The sequence below is a fragment of the Zeus faber genome, assembly GCF_960531495.2.
Source record: "Zeus faber genome assembly, chromosome: 1".
NCBI classification, from domain to species: Eukaryota; Metazoa; Chordata; class Actinopteri; order Zeiformes; family Zeidae; genus Zeus; species Zeus faber.
In genome coordinates, this window is record NC_137193.1 from 3,301,942 (window position 1) to 3,326,319 (window position 24,378).

Consider the following 24,378-nt stretch of genomic DNA (forward strand, 5'->3'; position numbering starts at 1 on the left):
TCAAATCTCCACTTGTGCATATTATGATTGTAATACATAATATTTTGAATCGTTTAGTATAATAATGCAATGCTATGATCTTCCTTTGTATTTTATTTGTTTTGATGTTCTTTTATGAGACGTTGGAAGAGTCCGAGGTATGTTGGGGACTTTTAGAAAAGTAAGCAGTGAAGCCAATGGAGAGAAAAGATTTAAAAATAAAATCCCCATTCTCCACAGAAGCTTCTCGGGGAAAAAAGTATGGATTGTGATATATATAAATGATACTTATATGTTACGTGGTACATTTGATTAACGTGTAAGGTTATCAAAACAAAGATAAAAACGTAATATTTTTTGGAGAAGTGCACATGAAACAAAATGAAAGGTATGAAAACAAATGAAACAAACCTGCAGCATCGGACGGAGACTGCGCGACGTGTCAGAACCGAGTGTTGAGTCAGGAAAGGCGATGGAGCCAAGGAGACATCGTTCAATAGGTTAAACATCCTTTCCCTGACCAAACATCTGAGTTTTGTTGGTAAAAACAAAGTACAGGAAGTAAGTGTATGTACACTATTTATTTAACTACACTTCAGTGGTGGAAGAAGTACTCAGAGCTTTCACTTTGAAGTTAACAACATGGCTCCAATAGAAAAGTAGTAGATGTTGAAAGTACTTCAAGTTTGAACAGCAAAAGTAGTTAATATTCAGTTCTATAATACTTCATGAAGTAGGACTGAACCTGAGTGCTCAGCCCACCCTGACGCGTCCTTTGGTTTGATACACATATATAAACCCTCATTTTAATAACATACATGGATATAAATTCATATCTTCAAACGGTATATAAACATAAATGCAGATAATTTACCTTAAATAACTGGAGTGTGAGGTAAGCTACTTTGTTACTTTTGGTTACTAGTATGAATAATGGCAATAATAATAATAATAATAACAATAACAATAATAATTGTATTCATATGAATATAGACATGAATAAATAATAATAATAATAATAATTCTTATTATTCAACTAATTCAGTTATACTAAAGATGGACTTAACAGACAGTAGTGAAAAAACAAGACCCCGCCCCCCACCCCCAGAGACGCGCAGTGACGTCGTTCGCAAGAACCTTGACGTACTATGACGTCACCACGTCGCGCTTAAAAGGGTCCCCAGCAACTTCCGGGCTGCTCTCCTCTCGCGCAGCCACACCTCCGTGTCAGACTTTTTTTTTTTTTCATTTTTTATTTGCTTTTCGTTCCGCAACAGGGAGCGGACTAGACAAAAAAAACAAGAATTTACATAAACTAGTAAAAATAAATTGTACACACAAAGAAAAGAAAAGAACACGGGGAAGTACATTTCCACAGTGCAAGGCTGATTATTCCTAAAATGTTTGAGGACAGGGGGCTTTCAAACTATGTATATTTAATTTATTAATTGTATTATATTGATTATTATTTATTAATATTAAATCATCTATGATGTGTTATTATTTAATATTCTTTATATTTTAATATATATTTTTACCTTTAAAAATAAATATATTTTTATTTTGTTGACGTGATTAAGCAGATATTCTGTTTTCATATTTTCTAAGAAAACAACCAAATGTAATTGTACTATAGCGTAAATTTGGAATTGTATTCATCCTCCCCAAATTTTACGAGATCGTCACAATCAAAACACGAATGTACAATCAGTCTATAATGTCTTTTATGGGCTGTTTGTCATTGATGCTTTTAAAGTGTACTTTTTTGGTCCCTCACTTCTAAACAGCGTCTGGAGAGTAACCCCTCGGCGCCCGGCCCGGCCAGGCCCCGCCGGCCCCCGCCCGGCCCCGCCCGGCCCCGCCCGGCCCCGCCCGGCCCCCTCCGCCTTTCAAAGCACACGCCCCGCGGACGGAGCCTCGGGTCGGCGTGTTCTTTTGGGCGTGGCAACTCTTCCGCTTTGTGTCGTGTGGCTTCCCCCGCCCACAAGGGAACATTTTAAATGCGTGGGTTTCAATTTCGTTGTATTACGAATAAAGGGGGCGGATATTGTTTTTTGTCAGTTTCTCTCATTGAACGGTATATCCTCAATTCAAGGTTGGGGGAGGATGGGGATTTAGAGTCATATCCTCAGTACAATTTAACTGGATATGAATATCAGCGTTTGCGCACCTGTGTATCCATCAGCCAGTGCGGTAAACTAAAACTAACCTAACCCAATATTATGTTTATTTTAATTATGAAATGTAAAAAAAAGACATACGTCATTTATAACAGATATGAATTATAATAAAAAATTATTAATCTATGCACATGCAATCTCAGCACGACGCACAGGTGACCGTCAAGGCCGCGCCCCTTTGGCCACGCCCCCCCGTCAGCCTGTCACGGGGGGCGTGGCTCCGCGGGTCAGGGTTTCCCCACGCGCAGTGATGGAATGTACAGAAGAAGAGGAAAAAAAGAGTCGTTCAACTTGGCCGCTCTCCGCTCGTTTGATTCGGCCGATTCAGTTCGCTCCACAGTCATTTGTTTCGGTGAATTTTAAAGTGTGAACCGGTCACACTCTGTATCGATCATACTGAATACATTCACCTTTTTCCCACATTTATTTAATCTTCAGTATTTTCAGTTTCTCTCTCTCTGACTGAGTCAAAACGAACCCGGATTCGGACTCTGCGAACCGTCCGGAGGGCCGACTCCCAAACTCCTCGTTCGTTCGCAGTGAACGGCTCGTCCCCGGGTCTTGCGTCACACCCGGCTGCGCGGCGGAGCGGACATGGCGGGCCGCGGAGCCCCGGCGCAGTAACGTCTGCTCCTCAGCCCGTACACGGGGGAGACGGAGTCCTCCAGGCCCGCGTCCCTGCGCCCGGAACCCGCATGGCGTCCGCCCAGGTCCGGATGGGCCAGCAGGCGGTGGCTGTGCTGGACGTGGCGCTCCGAGTGCCCTGCATCTTCATTATCGACGCCATCTTTAACTCGTACTATGAACCTGGCGCCGGGTGGGCCGGCACGGCGGGGAGGATGTTCGTCAGAGTCCTGGGTAAGAGGCTTGGAGTGGCGCCGGAGGCCCCGGTCTGTCGGGCACCTCGTCCCGGGCTGTCGGGCACCTCGTTCCGGGTCTTTCTGTTTCGGCCTATCGGTGAAAGCCGGATTTGTGCTGCGTTCAAGTCCCGCGGAAGCGTTGGGAACTCCGAGCTCCAATCCCGAGCCGGTAAAGCCAAATAAAAAATATTGTAAACACAACACATACGTATGTAGTGATATATGTATAATAAAATACACGTAATGTAATATACAGGTACATTTGAATTAGATATATATACGTTACGTAGAGAAATGGATAGATGACTTCCTATTTTCTCTATTTAGTAGAGATAAAGATAAGCATGTGTAAACATACGATGCACCACGTCCACAATACAGTGCTCTGTTATTTAAATAATGTTATGTATCATAGCATCTGCACCGTCACCTTTTGATGGATGTTTGACTGAACGTCGACTTAAACTCCTCCATGGCGGGTGCGACTGTTTGGCTGAGGTCACTTCTAAGTTGTTGTTGCGTGTCACGCCGTGTTTCCCACGTGACTCGAACGCAGCACAAGCGACCCGCCGGCCGTGCTGGTGAAGGGGCCCGAGGCCGCGTTTTCCCCCCGTTCCGTCAAAGCAGCCACGGTCTGGCAACCGTGTTTACATTACATTACATTACATTGATCAGATGCTTTTATCCAAAGCCACTTACAATCATTCAAAGAGCGACGGACGCAGCCATCAGGAGCAATGAGGGGTTAAGTGTCTTGCTCAAGGACACTACAGCATGCTAGCAGGAGGAGCCTGGGATCCAACCAGCAACCTTTACATCACTAGACCACCAGCTCTACCTCCTGAGCTACCATCCCCTATCTAATCTGTTTATTACGTCACGCTATGAAGGCCCCGCGACAGAGTCGATATGTTTTCAAGTCAACGTACAGGGACACGAACGCGCTGATTACGTAAGGGTCGGACCGGAGACGTGCCCGCCGCGTCCTTTTAAAAAGGCTTAAAAATCCAGGTTGTTTTTCAAACCATCATTTGGTCCCGAAAGGCAACACATAGTCTCACGTTCGAGTGGAGGATTTCTAAATTGAGGCGTCGACGGTTGAGAGAATGACTCCGTGTATTTTCCCTTGTGTCCAAATAAGTCCCGACGTGTAGCTGCACCTCCGTGTATGACGTCATACTCCCCTGCTCTCACCTGCAGTTGTGTTTACAAAGTTGTCGTTGGATTCATTGCAGTTGGTAATAACTCACCTTATCAGCCTGTTCCAATAGGACTTTGTGGAACCATCATCATCATCACCACCTCTCCTTCCACTTATACTGCACTAACCTGCAGTCGATACATCCTACCACCTGATACTGACTCATAGTTGATGTCCTCTTTTTAACTTTTTAACTTATCCTGAGCCTAGAATATATTTTTAAATATTTTTTGTATATTTTGTTATTAAGCTTTTGGTATTTGCCTATTTTATTTTCCGTATTGTATTTTCTTTCAGACTTTGAAGCTTTTTTTCATCTTTGCTAATTGTCTCTACGTGGTCTGTACATGGTCTGTACTCCCCTCTCCCCAGGCGTCCTCCTGTCGGGCGTGGTCCTGGTCCTGTCCCAGAAGGCCTTGATCAGGTTCTACACCTTGTCCCTGGCCGTGATGCTCGGCGCCATGGCCGTCCTGGTCAACTACTACGCGGCGGCGCACACCGACTTCCACGGCGCCTACCAGCAGGCGGCACTGGGCCTGCGCCTGCTTCCCCGCAGCGGCCCCGCCATGTGGCTGGGCGTGGGGGCCGTGCAGCTGGCGCTGGGTGTGGCCCACACCTTCCTGCTGGACCTGCACTCGGTGCTGGCGGCGCTGGTGGTGGCGGACGTGATGCTGCCGCTGTGGGGGGCGCTGGCCGGGCTGCCCGCCGACGTGAGGCGGCCGCTGGCGGTGCTGTCGGGCGCGGCGCTGGCGCTGCACGGCGCCGCCTGCCTGGCGCTGCGGCTGCGCGGCCTCTATTACTCGTGCCGCTATGTCTACCTGCTGCTGCGCCACATGTACCGCATCTACGGCCTGCAGTTGCTGCTGGAGGACACCTGGAAGAGGATCCGCTTCCCCGACGTGCTGCGCATGTTCTGGATGACGCGCATCGCGACGCAGGCGCTCATCCTGCTCTACGTGGTGCGGGCCGCCAGGAGGGAGGAGGGCGACCCCGCCGGCAGTCCCCCGGGGGGCGGAGCCGACGCACAGGTAGGACACCGTGAGAGGGCAGTGCGGAGCTGTCCGAACCAGGGAAGTGTCTAAAGTGATGACCGAGTGAAATCTTACTTACAAAATGTAAATATTTGTTGATTAAATAGCGGGGAAGGTTTTTTTAGGGGGGGGGGTTGTTTAAATTGCACAAGCGGTGCTTCGAGCAGCGTTGGGGTTTGACGTTGGACCCTTGTACCAACTGCAGAGTTAAACAAAGTGGGGCTGGAGTGGGGGGGTGTATGAGTATGGCGATTTGAAACAGGCTGACGATCTGCAAAAAGATCGGACTCGAAGCTGTTTGTTGCTTTTTTAAAGGTAGAACCGGAATTCAGTGAAACTTAATTGGAAAATGAAATGGGAGAAGGGGACGGGACCCTGACGTAGGACCGTGGCCAAACGGAAGAATGTTTCTCCAAAGAATTCAAGGTCATTACTTTATGACAGTTTGATGGACGGGCGATCAATTAATGACCATAAAGACCGTGTTGAGTTCATGCCAGAGTTGTGGACATCTTGGTTGTAAATAATAATAAGTTGCAGTGATGCTGTTGATGTTTTTGAAATCTGAATTTTTGGACATTTGATTGTGCCATTGTTATTCTAATGGCTCTTATCAGGGTTTATTTGGGCTCAAAACAGGGATTAGATGGTTTACCTGATTTCTTAGGGGGGGTGGGATACACGATAGTATCGTGATTTTATTTATTTATTTTATTTTTAGATTTCCCCCACGATTGTATGGATTCTCTGACGCCAAGTATCAATAATGGTTCCATTGACGTTTAGTGCGGTGAGATATCCGCCGTGTCCACACTCATGTGAACACACTTAAAAAACTTTGTTTCGGTGTCAAATGTTTTCGGGCCCGGTGAGCTTTTTCGAAAAGTTGTCCGACAAGGAAACGGCGGAAACGCCGCTTCCATGTCCGGAAGACGCCGTTCAGAGTTCCCACAATGCAGCGACGCCTCAACTCACTCAACGCTGCGGAGGCGTACGGACGACGTCAACTGTACGGAGTCAAATCGAGCTGGAGACGCTTTTCAGCTTTGAATGGACACACATGACAAACATGGGCTTCAAGCCAACGTTGCTGAGCGCACCTGAGCAGACTGGGCCTCGCCTGTCGCTCGGCGGCTCCGGACACTGTGATGATGGCGTTTTTCTAGAAGCGGAGGAAATAAGACGTGTTTGAAACTTTTTTTAATGCTGTCAATAATATATTGCAGTATCGCATCGCAAGACGTAAAGAATCGTATCGGGACCCAAGTACGTGGCAATAATATGGAATCTTGAGACTCCTCGGGACTCGCACCTCTAGCGTTTCGATTTGAAAAGTGGTTGCTTGCTCCACAGTAGAGTTCACAAGCTTTGAAGTGGCAGGTATAAAGACACAGCGTCGGAAGTGATTGATTTGTATGATAAACGATTGTTATCATTCGGTGCGCTTACGTGCACGCGAGTGATCCGATCACAGTGCTCCGGGTATTGCTCGTGGCCGCAACTCACCTGGATTGCCTCCACCCGGTGGAGCTGGGAGGGAGCCCGCCTGGTTTTCTTCCCCGTCGTTACCTTGTCGCGGCGTGTGAACGCCGTCACCCGGGTGGATCCAGACTGTGGTCCAGCCTTTCCACTGCACAGCTTTGACTCGGGCCGGGCCGATATATTGGTGGGCCGATAACATAGCAACAATACTAACAACGTGTCGATTACGCACATTTGAGTATTTTTCAAGCTTATCGAGCTTGTGCGTAATCACCGGGTGTCATGACATTTCATTGCATATATGTATGACTGTATGTGTATGTGTGTGACAAATAATCTCTTGAACTTGAACAAGCAATACAATTGCTTGAATAAGCAAAACAATAGAATTAAATAAGCGTGTGCGTACTTTGCGGTCAAGGACACGGGGCAGAGCGCAGGTGCTTTATTACGGTAATAATCATTTGTGTTGCTGTTAACTGAGTTAATTATTTAAACGGTTCTACCTGATTTTATTTAAGTTGTCTGGACCCAAATGGCGACGCAATGAAGAAAGTGTCGGAGAGGATTGTAAACCGGTATTACCCGGAGGGTGGAGCAAGGTCAATATCCCGACTACGCCACTCGCCCTATTCTGAACATGTAAACACAGCATGTCAACACCTTCAGGGCCGGACTTTGAGCTTTTCAAGCCCCTTGTCCTCCAGGCCACCCGGCGACGCCGCTCGCCCCGTTCTGAACGCCTGTCACCGTCTTCAGGACTTGACGTGAAGCTTTTCATGCCAGGTGGATTTCGGGGGGTGGGGGGGGTTACTTGGCACTTCGTTGGTCACATCAGACGAGTGACTGAGATGTTTGACCTGCGCGGTAGCCAAATTGACTTCACTGAAATGGAAGATGGAGGCCTTTGAAAAAGAATAATAAGGAAACCCAACAGGGATTTAGACAATTATTATAATTTTCAACAATTGTCGTCTTGAGCGTGGCTCAGCGTCTGACGGAGCCTTGAAATAATCAAACTGTGACGCTTTCTGCAAGGAATACAGTGAAGTTACTCAAATAAACATTTATAAAAGCATGTGAACGTTTTATTCGAACTATTCAAACATAAAAAAAAAAAAAAAAATCAATTTCAAAAGAACGTCTCCTCTATTCAAAAAGCGGGAGATCACATTTATTTTCCACTTGCCTACTACTTGTCCCGGGCGAGCGGACATGCGGACGAGTCTCAATGTCGAGCCCTGACCTTAAACCTATTCTTACCGGAACCCAAATTATTGAGCAGAATCTGGTATTGGGTTCATATTCAACGCACTGAGTGATCCTTAATAGCGGTCCATGATTAATCGGCCGGCCGATTAATCGTACCGAAATCTGGCTTTTTGAGAAAATCGGCATGGGCTGATGCCTGCGCTCACGGGGCCGATAAACAAAGAGATGTCTGCAGACTAGTGTTGTCAAATATATAGATGTTTCTATACATGTCGATTCTGGATATTCAAAACTCTTTGAATACTCATTTTCCGCACTGTCGATACCAGTTTCTCGCGCTCTCTAATCTCCGACAGCGAGTTGACTTACACATCGCTGCAGTGCCCACATAGCCCCGCCTCCTCTCACACACTCACAGTGCCGACTGAGCGCAGCAGAGAGATGACGTCATCAAGTGGCGACTCTTACTTTCAAAGGGACAGTGCAGGCTTTTCTCAGTATTTTCAGTTGTTTTTTTTTGTTTTACTTAAAATGGATTATTAAACACAAATGAATATCATTTCACATTAATTAGGATTTGGTGACATTTTTAACCAAAATAATAATTTTACCTTATTTAACAATTTAACAAAAGTGTCTTCTAAATGATTTCTATTTAAATGAAGTGCACTGCAGACAGAGTGCAGATCTACTTAAGCAAACAGGGACAATGCAGACAATAACATTAGTGTTAAATAAATGTTCATTTCAGTTCAGCAATTTTGTGTCTCATTTGTTATTATTAAATTGTTGTATTTTATCAGATGCAAAAAAAAAAACAAAAAACAACAGCATGATTTGGGCGTTATATATCGGCCATCTAAATGCCACTCTCTAAATATCGGCACCGGTCATTGAAAAGCGTATATCGGTTGACTACTAATCCTGAAATGCTGCAATGTTCTGACTCGCTGGTTATTTGCCACACACAAAAAAACCTCCGCTACAAAGCTACATAGAAACACAGAAATGTCTCACGTAAATATAAAAAACAGACTGAAATAAATCATCACTTAATCATTTGAAGTGTGCGTGCGCGAAAGCTGCATGCAGCCTGTTACGTTGCTCCTACTTTTGAGTCTGCTTTTTAACTTTCTTAACTTTTATTCTCTTTTGTTCGTTCTGTTTGTTTTCCACTCTAACTCTGTGAAGTCCTGCTCTCTCTAACAAAGTTTTTTTTTAGAGAGTTTTCGTGATTTTTTTTATTTTTATATTTTTTTATTTTTTTCGTGTTGTTTTTATGATGCCGCTTCCACCGGGACACGCTGCCTTTGTTTACTCCGGAGAACAGCTGATCGCGCTAATGCCGGCCGGCATGGTGGCCAGACCAGCTGATCTACCATCTGAACTCTGGAAGAAAACACACCGGGGATGCAGAGGAGGGAAGCAACGTCGGGGGAAGAGGGGAGGGTCGAGACGGGACGGGCTTATGGAGAGGAGAAGATTTAAGCCGTGTCTCCCCTCTGTTGTTATGGGAAACGTACGGTCTCTCAGCAACAAAATGGACAAGCTAACGGCGCTAATGCGGAGCCGCGCAGAGTACCGGGAGTGCAGTCTGATGTGTTTCACTGAGACATGGCTGCAAAGGGACATTACGGACCAGAACGTCTCTGTCGATGGCTTCCACACTGTCCGGGCGGACCGGGATTGTACCGAGAGCCGTAAGCTGAAAGGCCGGGGGCTTGCCGTCCTATTTAACAGCAGATGGTGTAATCCTGGTCACATCACCATTAAAGAACAGCTCTGTACCCTGGATGCTGAACTGCTGGCCGTTGGACTCCATCTATACTATCTGCCTAGAGAGATCTCGCATGTCATCATCGTTGTCCTGTACATCCCTCCCTCTGCAAACCCAACATCTGCCTGCAGCATCATACACACCACCATCTCCAAACTTCAAACTCAACACCCCAGTGCCCTAATCATCATGTCGGGAGACTTTAACCACGTCACCATGAACAGAGTTCTGCCGACTTTCAAACAGTACGTGAGCTGTCCTACCAGAGAGGAGGGGACCCTGGACCTGATGTATGCTAACATTAAGGATGCATACATCTCCTCTTCTCTCTCCCCTCTGGGCAGGTCAGATCACAACCCGGTTCACCTCAAACCCTGCTATGTGCCTCTGGTGAAGAGGAAGCCTACGACCACAAGGACTGTTAGGTGGTCGGAGGAGGCTTATGAGGCACTGCAGGACTGCTTTGTAGTGACTGACTGGCCTGCACTCTGTGAGCCCCACGGGGAGGACAATGATGAGTTCACGGAGTGCATCACGGACTATATCAACTTCTGTGTGGACTGCAATGTCCCTGCTCGGACTGTCACCTGTTACGCCAACAATAAACCATGGATCACTAAGGACATTAAGGCCATCCTGAACGAAAAGAAGAGGGCGTTCAGAGATGGCAACCGTGATGAGGTGAGGAGAGTGCAGGGGGTACTCAAACTTATAATCAATGAGACAAAAGACAGTTATAGGAGGAAGCTGGAGAAAAAACTCCAGCAAAACAACATGAGGGATGTGTGGAGTGGCATGAGAACCATCACTGGGTTCCAGAAGACTGGTGGCATGGGGTTGGAGGGCCGTGCGGACCGGGCCAATGAACTGAACCTATTTTTCAATAGGTTTGATACTGCGGCCCATCCCCCACAAGTCTCTGCTGCTGGCTGCTCAACAACTACTGCCACTTTATCTCCCCCTACTCCTCCTCCTTACAGACCCCTTGTTTGCTCCTCACCGCCTCAATTCACACCCACCTACTCCACCCCTCCCCCCTGCTCTACACCATGTCCTGCACAACCTGAGGACCCCACCCCTCCCCCAACTGTCACCTCTACAGTGTCCTTCACGCCTGACCTGGTGAGAAGACAGTTGACGAGACTCCACTCCAGCAAAGCTGCAGGCCCCGACGGTGTATTTCCCAGGGTGCATAAAGCCTGTGTCCCCCAGCTGTGTGGAGTACTCAGCCAAGTCTTCAGCCTGAGCCTGCACCTCCAGAGGGTCCCTGTGCTGTGGAAGACGTCCTGCCTCGTTCCTGTGCCGAAGACGCCGCGTCCCAGCGGCCCTCAGGACTACAGACCGGTGGCTCTGACGTCCCACATCATGAAGACCTTCGGGAGGCTCGTCCTGGAGTGGCTAAGGCCTATGGTCAGGCCTTTCACTGATCCACTGCAGTTCGCCTACCAGCCCCGCCTGGGAGTTGAGGACAGCATCATCTACCTGCTGAACAGAGTCTACACTCATCTGGACAAGCCGTCGAGCACTGTGAGAGTCACGTTCTTTGATTTCTCCGGTGCTTTCAACACCATCCGTCCGGCTCTTCTGGGTGAGAAGATGGCTGCGATGCTGGTGGAGGCCCCCATCGTGTCCTGGATTGTTGATTACCTGACGGGCAGACCACAGTATGTACGCCTACAGAGCTGTGTGTCTGACAGAGTAGTCAGCAACACTGGGGCCCCACAGGGGACTGTCCTCTCTCCCTTCCTCTTTATCCTCTTCACCTCAGACTTCAACTATTGCACTGAGTCCTGCCACCTTCAGAAGTTTTCTGATGACTCAGCAATAGTTGGTTGTATTAAAAAGGGTGATGAGAGTGAATACAGGACTGTTGTGGGCAACTTTGTCACCTGGAGTGAGCTGAACCATCTGCAGCTCAATGTGAGTAAGACAAAGGAGCTCATAGTGGATCTGAGGAGGGCAAAAACACCCTTGACCCCTGTTTCCATCCAGGGGGTCCCTATGGACACTGTGGAGGAGTACAAGTACCTGGGGGTGTACTTCAATAACAAGTTGGACTGGACCAGAAACACCGAGGCAGTCTACAAAAAGGGCCAAAGCCGACTCTACTTCCTACGGAGGCTGAGGTCCTTTAACATCTGCCGGACGATGCTGAGAATGTTCTATGAGTCTGTTGTGGACAGTACCATCTTCTTGGCTGTCACATGCTCGGGCAGTGGGCTGAGGGTCGCAGACAACAACAGACTAAACAAACTAATCAGGAGGGCCAGTGATGTCGTAGGAGAGGAGCTGGACACCCTGACGACTGTGGCAGAGAGGAGGATGCTGTCCAGGCTTCAGTCCATCTTGGACAATGTCTCACACCCTCTCTACGACACACTGGCCCAGCAGAGGAGCACCTTCAGCAGAAGACTCCTCTTACCCAGATGCACCACAGTGCGCCACAGGAAATCATTCCTGCCTGTGGTCATCAATCTCTACAACGCCTCCCTCAGAGAGTCAGACACTGTAACCTGACCTCAAAACACGGACTTCCACTTCTGCACCTTCTTCTTTTTGCACATTTTAACTGCACATTTTACACTTTACCATGTGTATATAGATATGTTTATATATATATTTATATATAAATATGTTTCTTAATAATTATTATATGTTGTATGTAAATATGTTGTATGTAAATATGTTGTATGTAGATTTGGAGCTGTAACAAAAGTAATTTCCCCCTGGGATTATTAAAGTATTTCTGATTCTGATTCTGAAATACACAAGTGTGTGAAGTAGAAAGATGGATGTTGTTTTGATTGACTGGGTTGCCTTGCTAATTCTTCCTCACGTCTGGCTCTTCTAGAAACCAAATCCTAAATTGTTCTTTTTCTCGTGATGTCCATGGATCAGTCAGAACAACACTTGACGGGTTTGGTGAACAGCACCTAACCAGTTTATTGTTATTATTAGTAGTCTGTGTATAATAGTTGCTTGCGATGGGTCCGTCGGGGCGTGCTGCTGTTTGTTGTCGTATTTTCCTGTTAGTGTTTACATTGCATGTGGTACATGTAGTGGGAAAGCTTTTAAATGTCATTTCACGACATATATGTATGCTTGTATGTACGTGTATGTGACAAATAAACTTCTTCAGTCTACTGTGGCGGTAATATCTGGGGCTTTGAGGGCTGTGAAGCATGCTGCAGCACCACAGTCTTCTTCTGGTACTGCGTGTACGGTAACCATAGCCTAACAGTCCGGCATCAGCTGGCGGGACAGCCACAGTGCACCAATAAATACACAAACCGCCTATGGTTGTATCTACAGGGCAATTTCACAGAGGTGGCTGAGGCGGTTTGAAAAACACTTAGGCGGCCCGTCGAAGACATTTAGATACACGAAAAACCCTGCTTGTATTCAAAGATTGATTTTATTGGATTGATTTTGTTTTTAAAGGCATGTATTTTGATTTGATTGACAATGTGGTCTCCGTGCTTCTGGCAGGGCTCCCTGCTGAGCTGGGAGGTGCTGTGGGAGCTGTCCAGCAACCTCATCATCTCGGGCTGTGACTCCACGCTCACCGTGCTGGGGATGAGCGCCGTCATCTCCTCACTGGCCCACTACCTGGGCCTCAGCATCCTGGCCTTCATAGGTACTTTCTAAGTGTGCCCTGCAAACTGTGCTTCAGAAAATGTTTGTTGCTCAGTGCCTTTTGCTAAGTGCGCTTTGCTAAGCGCATTTTACACTTCACTAAGTGTGCTTTACAAAGTATAATTTCCAACGCCGATGTAGAAAGTCTCCATCTCTCATTACGTTTCTGATCAGCTCAGTGTGACATTGCTCATTGTGACATCAAAGCCACCTGGTTCACCAAAAGCGAGGACTATCCAATAAAATAAACAGCGTGTGGGATTTCACCAGGAAGTAAATTATACAGAGAAGTGACACAAGAAGTGATCATTGTCAGTGGCAACACACCAGGTTTTCAGCACAGGTTAATTATTTGCCGAGTTGACAAGACAGACCATTAAATTAGCAAATAAAAGGACGAAAGTTGCCAAAACATTGGCTAAAAGAAACATGTGTGTTTTGAACTAAGTTTTACTAAGTGTGGTTTACTAAGCATTAGGGTTGCCGTGGTTACCGGTGTTACATGCTGTTCAGGCATACACCCATTAGATTACCTGCCCACTGTCATTTTTCTGATATAGAAATAAAACCGACTGAGTATCAGCGTCCATGTTCATGAGCAAAAAAAGTAATTTGTAAAATACTAGGCGTGTTAACAATAATTAAGTGAAAGTGTCGCTTTGTGCATGCACGGCACAGTCTGCTGAGTCACATCTCACCTATCATGGGAGGGTTCTGGATCGGGACCGGTCTCCCTCTCCATGCGTCACTTGTGGCAATGATCCCCATCCGCTGCTCATCGCCGTTCCTCTCAATAACACATTGAGAACACTGTGGGGTTTTTTTTTTTTTTTTTTTTTTTTTTTATGTATTTTATTGTACTCCGTTTGGTTTTACTTTTTATTTTACCCAGAGACAGAAAATGCAGCACCAGTGGGAAGATGTGCTCACTGTGGCATCCCTACTAAGCGTGTTTTGAACTATGCGTGTTTTTCTAAGCTTTTTTTTTTTTTTTTTTTTTTTTTTTAAGTGAGTAATCAAGTAAGTGTGGGTCGTACCAAGTCTGTGTTCTTGCCTCAGGCTCCACGGAGGAGGAGGATAAGCGTCTGGGTTTTGTTGCCCCGGTTCTGTTCTTCATCCTGGCACTGCAGACCGGCCTCAGCGGCCTGGACCCCGAGGAGCGCCTGGTGAGTCGCCCTTTGTTTAATTAACCATACGTTTCTGAGCCGAAAATTCAGTCACGTTTTAAAAATATAATCTGTGCAATGATATTTATATGGTCCAACTGGTTATAATCTAGTCTAACTGGTTATGACCTTATCTAAACTGTCTATGATCCAGTCTAACGTGGTGTTCTTTCAGGTGCGTCTGAGCAGGAACATGTGCCTCCTGCTGACGGCCATCTTGCACTTCATCCACGGCATGACGGACCCGGTCTTGATGGCGCTCAGCGCGTCGCACGTGTCGTCAGTGCGGCGCCACCTGCCGGTGTTGCTGGTATCGCTGGCACTGTTTGTCCTGCCGGTGGCACTGTGCCACGCCCTGTGGCACCACTACGCCCTCAACACCTGGCTGTTCGCTGTCACCGCCTTCTGCGTGGAACTCTGCCTCAAGGTGAGGCACGGGGGGGCTGAGGGGGTCCACGGGTCTGTAGGTCCAAGGTGTGTCTGGGGTTCTAAGGGGTTCAGGGGTCCAAGGCGGGGTCTGGAGGTCCAGGGGGGGTGTCTGGGGTTCTCGGGGGGGGGGGGTCCAAGGTGGGCTCTGGTGGTCCAAGGCGGTGTCAGGGTTTCTGAGGGGGTCAGGGGTCCAAGGTGGGGTCTGGGGTGTGAAGGGGTTAGGGGTCCAAGGCAGGTTCTGGAAGTCCAAGTTGAGGTCTGGGGGGGGCGGTGTCAGGGGTCCAAGGTGGGAGGGTCCAAGGTGGGGTCTTGGGGTCTGATGTCGTCAGGGGTCCAAGGCGGGATCTGTGTGTGAAAAATATTAGGGCTGTCAATTAAGATTTTTAATCACATGATTGTCCAGTTAATCGCGTGAATGGCAAATTCAAAGCACATTGTTTATCTTCAAAATCTACCTTGAAGGGATATTTAATACATACATTCATGTAATACATTAAACATATATAAAAGAACTGAGTACTCAACATTGGTCTCAACATACTTATCAACATCAGAGTGCACAAATATACTTGCTTTATGCAAATGTTAGTTTATTGAAAATCAATTAACAACCCAAAACAATGACAAATATTGTCCAGGAACCCTAAAAGGTACTGCTTTGGTGCTCCCTAAGCGTCATCGGATGTCCCGCCCTCTGTCTCTGAGCCAATCACGGGGCACACAAAAAAAAGTATTTTATTTAAAACTAAAAAAGTGTGCTGACGGAAAACTTGCATGATGGAACCATTCAGGCATTATGACAACATTTGGCTTCTGCCGCCACACCCGGACGGCGCCACACACTTAAGGCAAGGCACATCCACCTTTACCCTGCTCGGAGGACGGCTTTTTTAGAAGCATTTTTAACATGTTTACCGAGTTCAAGCTTCAGTGAATGAAAGTTTACATCTTCAATTTTGCAAATATGTTAAGCACATACACACAGATCAGACAGCGACTTTTCCGCACTATTGATATACCAGTGCCAGCTGCACTTTCTCTTCTGTCCGACAGCGAGTTGACAAACACACACACCGCTGCAGCGCCCACATAGTCCCTCCCTCCCCCCACTCCCTCATAGTAATAAGATTGCATAATATATATATATATATGTGTGTGTGTGTGTGTGTGTGTGTGTGTGTGTGTGTGTGTGTGTGTGTGTGTGTGTGTGTGTGTGTGTGTGTGTGTGTGTGTACGACACACTGTCTCACTGTCGGGGGGGGCTACTTGCGGGGCTGTGTGCGGTGGCTTTTGTTGCGGGTTTATGTCGTGGCAAGGGTGTTTTCCCCGCTTCTTCTTCTTTCGTATATCATCAGATGGCCAACTCAGTGTCATATAGCCACGCCCTCGTCTCCAGTCCTAGGTCAAAAAGGCCAGCTTCTGAGGGTGGGCTGTATAGGGGGCAGCTGGTGATTATGTGCTCGGCAGTCTGTTCAGGTTCGCCACACTCACATGACGCACTGTCGGATAGGCCCCACTTCTTTAGAGAGGACTTGAAGCGCCCGACGCCAGTACGCAGGCGGTTCAGCGAGGTCCATAGGTGGCGTGGCATGTCTTCTCCTTTTACACCTCCTCCTGGGTCCCGGATGTATCGTTGGATGCGGGAGGGCGCAGCTGACTCCCACGATTGTCTCCAGGATGCTGCCAGCCAGGCGTCCTTGGACAAGTCGTCAGGGATCGACTGTAGCATCTCTTGTGCTGCCTTGTTGTAGGGATGGCGAGACTTGAGCCTGCATGGTGGTGCCGGTGTTGTTGTGGCTTTGTGTAGGATGTGCCAGTCGTTCTTCTGGGCTTTCCTTGCCAGGGCGAGGGTAGCTGCTTCCCGTCGGAGACTGGGTGGGGCGATACCAGCTAGGACTGGCAGGTAGGACACAGGGGTGGGTTTCAGACAACCAGTTACTATCCGGAGGGCGCTGTTGATGACAGTATCCACCTTGTTCGCATGTGGACTTCTGCTCCAGGCAGGGGCACAGTATTCCGCTACGGGTAGGACCAGGGCTTGCGTGGATATGCGTAGGGTCTGGGGGGAAGCTCCCCAAGTCGAGCCTGCAAGGCGGCGGATGAGCGAGACCCTTGCGGTTGTCTTGGCCTTCACTTCATCCAGGTGCTGCTTGTAGGACAGCGTCCGGTCCAAGCATACGCCGAGGTACTTGGGGGCTTGCTGGAACTCCAGGCGGATGTTGCCAACATGCACGTCCAGTTCCCTTCTTGCCTCCCGGTTGTAGAGGTGGTAAGCTGCAGACACTGTTTTGCCCATGCTGAGCTGAAGGTGCCACTTCTGGAGGTAGTCTGCCAGGATGCCCATGTCTCGGTTGAGGCCTTCTTCCATAGTGTTCCATGTTGGGCATCGAAGCATGATGGCCAGGTCGTCCGCATAGCCGTACTTCTTGGATGTTGTGTCTGGCAGGTCGTGAATATAGATGTTAAATAACATTGGAGAGAGGACAGAGCCTTGCGGGACACCGTTCTTCAGCCTTCTGAGCCTGCTGGTCTGGCCATCGCTGGTTTGTAGGATGAAGCTATGGTTAGATAGCATCTCCATAATAAATCTCACCATGTGCCGGTCCGGGATTGTTCTCAACAGTTTCAGGTGTAGTCCACGGTGCCACACGGTGTCATAAGCGGCTGTCAGGTCCAGGAATACTACTCCAGCTTTCTCATTATCTTGGAAGCTGTCCTCGATGTCCTGGGTGAGTAGCGTTACCTGGTCCACCGTTGACCTGCCTCTGCGGAAGCCGGCTTGTTCCGGTGGGAGTTGAGGGTCCACCACTGGCTCAATGCGGCTGTGGATCAGCCTCTCCAGAATCTTGTACGGGACACAGAGCAGGGATATGGGCCTGTAGGACTTCGGGTCTTCGGCGGGTTTGTTCGGCTTTGGCAAGGCTATGATGGAAGCACGGCGCCAGGTCTTCGGGAGCTTGGACCTCCGGAAGCATGATGAGAAGAATGTGCGTAGCCATTGAGATGTTCTTTCACTTTGGTGCATAACAAACTCTGGGTGGATATTGTCTCGACCTGGTGATTTGCCCAGCTTCAGTTTTTTAATTGCTGCCTTTAGCTCGGCTGCTGTGAAGTCTCCTGAGAGATTAGCATCAGCGCTGGCTGCTCTGGAGAGGGATGATACCTCACACGATGTCAGTTGTGCGAAGTTTTTGTCCGCATCAGGGAAGCGACCATTTTTCAGGAGCTGGGAAGCAATAGCATCTGCAGTCACTGGACACCTACGAGGTGTTGTTTCCCCGCTCTATATCTTGTTCTCCAGCTCCATCGCTAGCTCTGTTAGCCCTTCTAGCCGTCCAACCCATAGGGAACAATAGGAAACCCATGCCAAAGATAATGCTAGCTCGTTAGCTGTCGAGTTTAACTAAAACCTTGACGTGGATTATTTATATTTTTATATATTGAAATACATTTCAATTTTTTAATCAAATTCATTAAATTACGATTATCAAAAGTCACAGAGGACGGAAACAAGTTATAAGCATTTATATTGAAATTTTAAGAAAAACCAGTATACCGTGATATATACCGTTACCGTCTGGGCTTCAAATTGTACCGTGCTATAATTTTTAGGCCGACCTCCCAAATCTACTCTTGAGTAGCGAGGACCACTACTTTGTACTTTTACTTAGTACTAATTTTACATCAGTAGTTTTACTTGCAGTTGAGTACAATTTCAGCAATACAACCTAAATACCTAAATACATATTTCCAGCACTCTGTGTGTCACAAAATGTTGAATAAATTAAGGACGATGTCAAGATTCGACGTAAGAGTCGTGAGGTTGGCTGCGTTTCCCATGGTAACCGCAGTGTCTCCCTCCGACCACTAGGTGGTGGTGTCTCTGACGGTGTACGTGCTCTTCATGGTGGACGGCTTCTACAACGTGCTATGGGAGAAGCTGGATGACTATGTGTACTACGTGCGCTCCACGGGAAACGTCATCGAGTTCCTGTTCGGCGTCATCATGTTCGGAAACGGCGCCTACACCATGATGTTTGAGTCCGGGAGCAAGATCCGCGCCTGCATGATGTGCTTGCACGCCTACTTCAACATCTACCTGCAGGTAGGGCCGCGGCGGACCACGCCACCACACAGTGGAAACAGCACGTAGGGGAGTGCGTGAAATACACTGAACGGCGGTTTGTTATAAGAGACGGCTAAATTAAAAAAAAAAAAGAAAAGGAAAAAATATATATATATATATATATATATATATATATATATATATATATATATATATATATATATATATATATATTTATATATATATATTTAAATATGATTCTTTTCATTTCATTTTCACTTCTTTTTTTTTTTTTTTTTTTTTAGCAGACGCTTTTATCCAAAGCGACTTACAGTTGTTCAATCACCGACGGACGCAGCCATCAGAAGCAATTAGAGGTTAAGTGTCTTGCTCAAGGACACTACAGCATGCTAGCAGGAGGAGCCTGGGATCCAACCAGCAACCTTTACATCACTAGACCACAAGTTTGATAGTATGGTTATCTTGGCTTTAAAATAGTTTTAGCCTGAATAATTCTGAGAAAATTTGTTGAACAATAACAATAATAATGTTGTGAAGGTTGCAAACAGTTACGATGTTGCAAACAGTTACAGTGTTAAACAGTTACAGTGTTAAACAGTTACAGTGTTAAACAGTTACAGTGTTAAACAGTTACAGTGTTAAACAGTTACAGTGTTAAACAGTTACAGTGTTAAACAGTTACAGTGTTAAACAGTTACAGTGTTAAACAGTTACAGTGTTAAACAGTTACAGTGTTAAACAGTTACAGTGTTGCAAACAGTTACAGTGTTAAACAGTTACAGTGTTAAACAGTTACAGTGTTAAACAGTTACAGTGTTAAACAGTTACAGTGTTAAACAGTTACGATGTTGCAAACAGTTACAGTGTTAAACAGTTACAGTGTTAAACAGTTACAGTGTTAAACAGTTACAGTGTTGCAAACAGTTACAGTGTTGTAACGAGTTTCAGTGTTCTGAAGCTCTCTGCTGCCTCCTGCAGGCCAAGAACGGCTGGAAGACGTTCATCAACCGCCGCACGGCCGTGAAGAAGATCAACTCGCTGCCGGAGGCTCGGGGGGCGCGGTTGCGGGAGATCGAGGACGTATGTGCGATCTGTTACCAGGAGTTCAGCAGCTCGGCACGCGTCACGCCCTGCCACCACTACTTCCATGCCCTGTGCCTCCGCAAGTGGCTCTACATCCAGGTAGGGGCCCCAAAACTCCCCGATACATACAGATAGGGGTCATTTGTGTTGTTTACATGTCCGAATTGAATTTGAAAATTTTAAAGGACATTTTGGAAGTTGTGCAGCAATGGTCATATTGAATGACGTTACGTTACGTTATTGATCAGACGTGTTTTCATCAAAAACAGTTGTGCAGAATGTCGCAGCATTTAAAACAAGGATTTTGATTTAATGTTTTTATCTCGCAGATATGTTTTAAATAACTTGGCTTTTGAGACACTGGAATTGGATTTACCTAATTTCACATGAGCTAGGCTAGATGAACCCATCTGCAGCCATGCATCGGGCTAACACATTTAGCATGAGACACTGGAGGGTGGATTTCCCTTATTTCATGAGGCTAGTGGCAGATCGCATCAGCTAGCCTAGCTGTTTGGAAATCCACCTTCCAGCGTCTTATGCTAACCGTGTTAGCCAGAGGCATGGCTGCAGATGGCATCAGCTAGCTTAGCTGTTGGGAAATTAGAGCGATGCAATTTTCAGTGTGTCTGTTGTTTTGTTATTGTATGATGATGTCATTATTACAAAAGCTTCATAACGATAATATATTGACCCCGCCCCCTCCAGGACACTTGCCCCATGTGCCACCAGAGGGTCTACGTGGATGACGACGCCCACGACCGCGCCCCCTTCTCCAACAACAACGGGGGCTACGCTGGACCCCCTCCACAGGATCCCCCCGGGGGGGAAGAGGAGGAGGAGGACAGGGGGGAGGAAGAGGAGGAGGAGGAGGAGGAGGAGGACGGAGAGCCTTCCCCGCTGGCCGACCAGCCCCCAGTGGACACGGAGGGCACTTCGGAGGGAGGGGTGGGGCCCGGTGGGGCGGAGCTGCAGGAGGACAACGACAGCATCGAGTACGATGAGGACGAGTGGACGCAAAGCGGCGGCACGGCGGCAGAACAAGAATACCACGACGACTCCGACGCCACTTGAGAGGGAGGGATGGAGAGAATAATATATATTTAAGTTAAAAAAAAAAACAAAGAAAAGGAAAAAAAAAAAACAACAGTTTCAGCTTCTTAATTTGTTTTGTTTTTGGATGAAAAAAGAAAAAACTTTCCGGGAGGTTTGGTGTGGGTGGGGCTGCTCAATCGGTGGCTGGGGGCCCAAACGAGGCCCTCGCGTCAATGTGGAACGGTCCCTTGAATGAGATAGAAAATGTTGAAAAAAATAAAAATAAAAATAAATGGTGGGCTCCACCCACTGGGGCCTCGGCCAATCACAACGTACGTCACTCACTTCCTGTGAAAGTACTGATCAGTGATGAAGTGATTATTATTATTATTATTATTATTATTATTATTAATAATAATAACAGTAACAATAATAATAATCACTTCACGAAACTATGGTGTGTTTGATGCCTTTTTCACGATGGTCACCACGTCAGATCGGGCGTCGGCGAGGATCCGATGCCTCTCCGTCCGCACCGCCCCTCATCCTATTGGCCGACGCACCTGGAGGCGTGGTCGGCTCCGAAGAAGAGCAGGCACCTGACACGACCCTGCTGGACCCCGGCGTCGCTGCCTGCAGCCGTGTCTGTTCGGGGCCCGGCCAAACGGGCTGAACGTGTCTGGGAATGGACAGCAGCAGTACACGCGGACATGGCTGAGGTCTCGTTAGAGCCGGGGCGGTTCAGACGCGACACGTCGGGTCCGGCCAGAAGCCGTTCCCCTCCGGCCGCGTGGTGTTGGTACGACGTCAGGGCGGGCGGCTTGAGCCGGGGGCTGCGTTTGAAGCAGATTATGAAAAGCTGAAACCCGCGTTGCGTTTGGGGAAAACCCACGGAAACTCGGCGCCGCGTCAGGCAGGAACGACGGTAATTGTTAAAACACTGTCTTAGGGGATATTTAAACCGAACGCCAGAGGAGCAACATGCAGACGTAAGTGCACGGTGTTTGGAAGTTTTGTAACTTTTGCTGCGTTTCACAGAACTCGGGAAAACTGCAATACCTACCTAAAATGACTAAACTGGACCCTGTGTATTGCTGTCTGCAGCTTTATTTATTATTATTACAAGTATTATTATTATAAGTATTATTTTATTATATTTATTACTATTGTTCTTTTTTTTTTTTTTTATTATTATTATTATTATTATTATTATTGGCTGGAAACACAGGAGCAGGCAGGGGAAAATTTTAATAATCAAAGTAAAAAAAAAAAATGTGGTTTATATTGAGATCAACGTGAGAAATACCCTGTTAAGGAGAAATTGTTCAGAAGTAGCCGCAAAAATTTGTTTTTCCAAAAATATGCCAGAATAATATCCAGAAATTAGGAGAAAAAAAATGTAGTTCCAAAGATAAATAAAATGTGGTGTTTGTGCATTTTCTTTTAACTTATTTTAAAGTAGCGACACTGTTTCAACAAGATGAAAAGTAAATTCATATAATAAAAATCTATATTATTAATAATATTAAATGTATATAATGCAAGAATTTTAAAAGTAGCCACACTGTTTCAACAACATAAAAATAAGGTATAAGAATTTATAACATAATACAACGACTTATAGAATATTAAGAAATATTAATAATAATTATGAATCATTTTTTCGGAGCCCAGAGCTGCTAAAACGCCGACAATCTGCCCCAACAGAAATGGATTAAAGCTCCTGAACTGGATCCGCGTCAAACATGTCGGGTAATTTAAGATAATTAAAAATTGGTCAACAAAATATTCTGCCATTTTGACACAGGCGAGAAAGTTCCGGGTGAAGTTATGTCCCCCCCCGTGCGTGCGTGCGCTCTGGAAACGTCTTCGAGCTGCCCTCGGCGTTCCCCCGAGCGGCCTCCAGTCAAAAGGACAGGATGTGCTTGGGTTTGGGTGACTGCAGGAGCCGAGGTGTCTGTTAAAAAACACTGAAATACAAAAATGAAAACCCCAATCAGTTCAAATTTCCAAAAGGAAAAGGCCGCGTCCGCGCCCGGCGTCCTTTGGGCGAAGCAGACGACGTGTGGTGCGGTCGGGGAAACAGCAGATGGGCCCGGTGGAACGGACGGACCGGGTCGGACTGGAACGTCGGAACGGACAGACCGGACTGGACCGTCGGAACGGACCGGACCGGACTTTTGGAACGGACCAGAACAGCCGGACCGGACCGTTGGAACGGACCGTTTCTAGTTTTCAGTTTTCTTTTGTTGCTGTTTTCCATTTGCTTTGGTCGCGTCGACAAAGATGACTTAAGTTGCGTTGGATTGAATTGGAGCGGTGAAGGGTTGGAGCCAAACCTCCGGCTGGACTCTCTCCAATTTTCGGGATTCGGGCTCTCCGACGCCGTCCAAACGTCCTCTTTGCGGAGCCGTGGAAGATTTGGTGTCGGGCCGTATTTTTTCGGGTGCAGGACGGAGCTCAATTTGGAAAGTTTCAAAAAGTTTGCCCGTCGTCTCGTCGGCTTCCATAGGATCCCACTTTGTTGTTTTTACTACTTTTGGTGGGAAATGTAATTCCAAACAGACTTTTTTTTCCAGCGAAAGAATGAAAAGCCGAGATTTGAATTTTTGGGGTTTTTCTTGGCGATGAAGGGTGCTGATGATTGTTGTCATTGTCATTGTTGTTATTATTATTATTATTATTATTATTATTTTATTATTATTATAATAATTATTGGGTTTGATAGTTGCGGAGGCTTTTTTAAAAAGGTGAAAGCGGTTTATTTTTGCATTTTGTTTTAAAAAGAGATTTATGTAAATAAAATAATCTTTATTGCTTTTCACGACACGTGCACTTAAGTCGTTCATATTTAAAGTTTTATGTCAAACTCTGGAAACACCACATGCAAAAAGAGTTTGCTGTATTAGACACACGTGTACATTTACCGCATACACACTGCTACACCATCCTACAGTCATATTTTGGGGTAGTTTTCAAAGCGACCTGCGCCAGGTTCAATTGGTAACATCAGAAAAGCCGACTTATTTTGAGCAAAACATAAATAAAAACAAATTACGGATCCGGAGGCTCGCGGCAGGAAAACAGATTCAGGACCGGTTGAGGTGGCGCTGTTTCACCGCTCGGTACCCTGTTCGGGCGCCGTTCGAGCCAAACGTGTAATAACTGATATTTAGACTCATATCAAATGGTAACGATTTAAAAAACAAAAACAAACAAA

At 46.7% G+C, this 24,378-nt stretch overlaps 1 protein-coding gene across 1 annotated transcript; it reads left to right on the plus strand.

Annotated features, from left to right (window-relative positions):
- Nucleotides 1-2,736: 2,736 nt before the first annotated feature.
- On the plus strand, nucleotides 2,737-23,888 carry rnf139 (ring finger protein 139). Its single transcript, XM_080010210.1, has 8 exons — nucleotides 2,737-3,017; nucleotides 4,593-5,248; nucleotides 13,212-13,359; nucleotides 14,418-14,524; nucleotides 14,700-14,951; nucleotides 18,825-19,058; nucleotides 20,019-20,222; nucleotides 20,832-23,888. The coding sequence occupies exons 1-8, from the start codon at nucleotides 2,855-2,857 to the stop codon at nucleotides 21,195-21,197; spliced, it is 2,130 nt and encodes a 709-aa protein (XP_079866336.1). The 5' UTR covers nucleotides 2,737-2,854; the 3' UTR covers nucleotides 21,198-23,888.
- The last annotated feature ends 490 nt before the right edge of the window (nucleotides 23,889-24,378 follow it).

Coding starts and splice junctions, on each gene's coding strand:
- rnf139 (XM_080010210.1), top strand. CDS start 2,855: ATGGCGTCCGCCCAGGTCCGGATGGGCCAGCAGGCGGTGGCTGTGCTG. Junction 14,525..14,699: donor TGGACCCCGAGGAGCGCCTG/GTGAGTCGCCCT, acceptor GTGTTCTTTCAG/GTGCGTCTGAGCAGGAACAT. Junction 14,952..18,824: donor GCGTGGAACTCTGCCTCAAG/GTGAGGCACGGG, acceptor TCCGACCACTAG/GTGGTGGTGTCTCTGACGGT.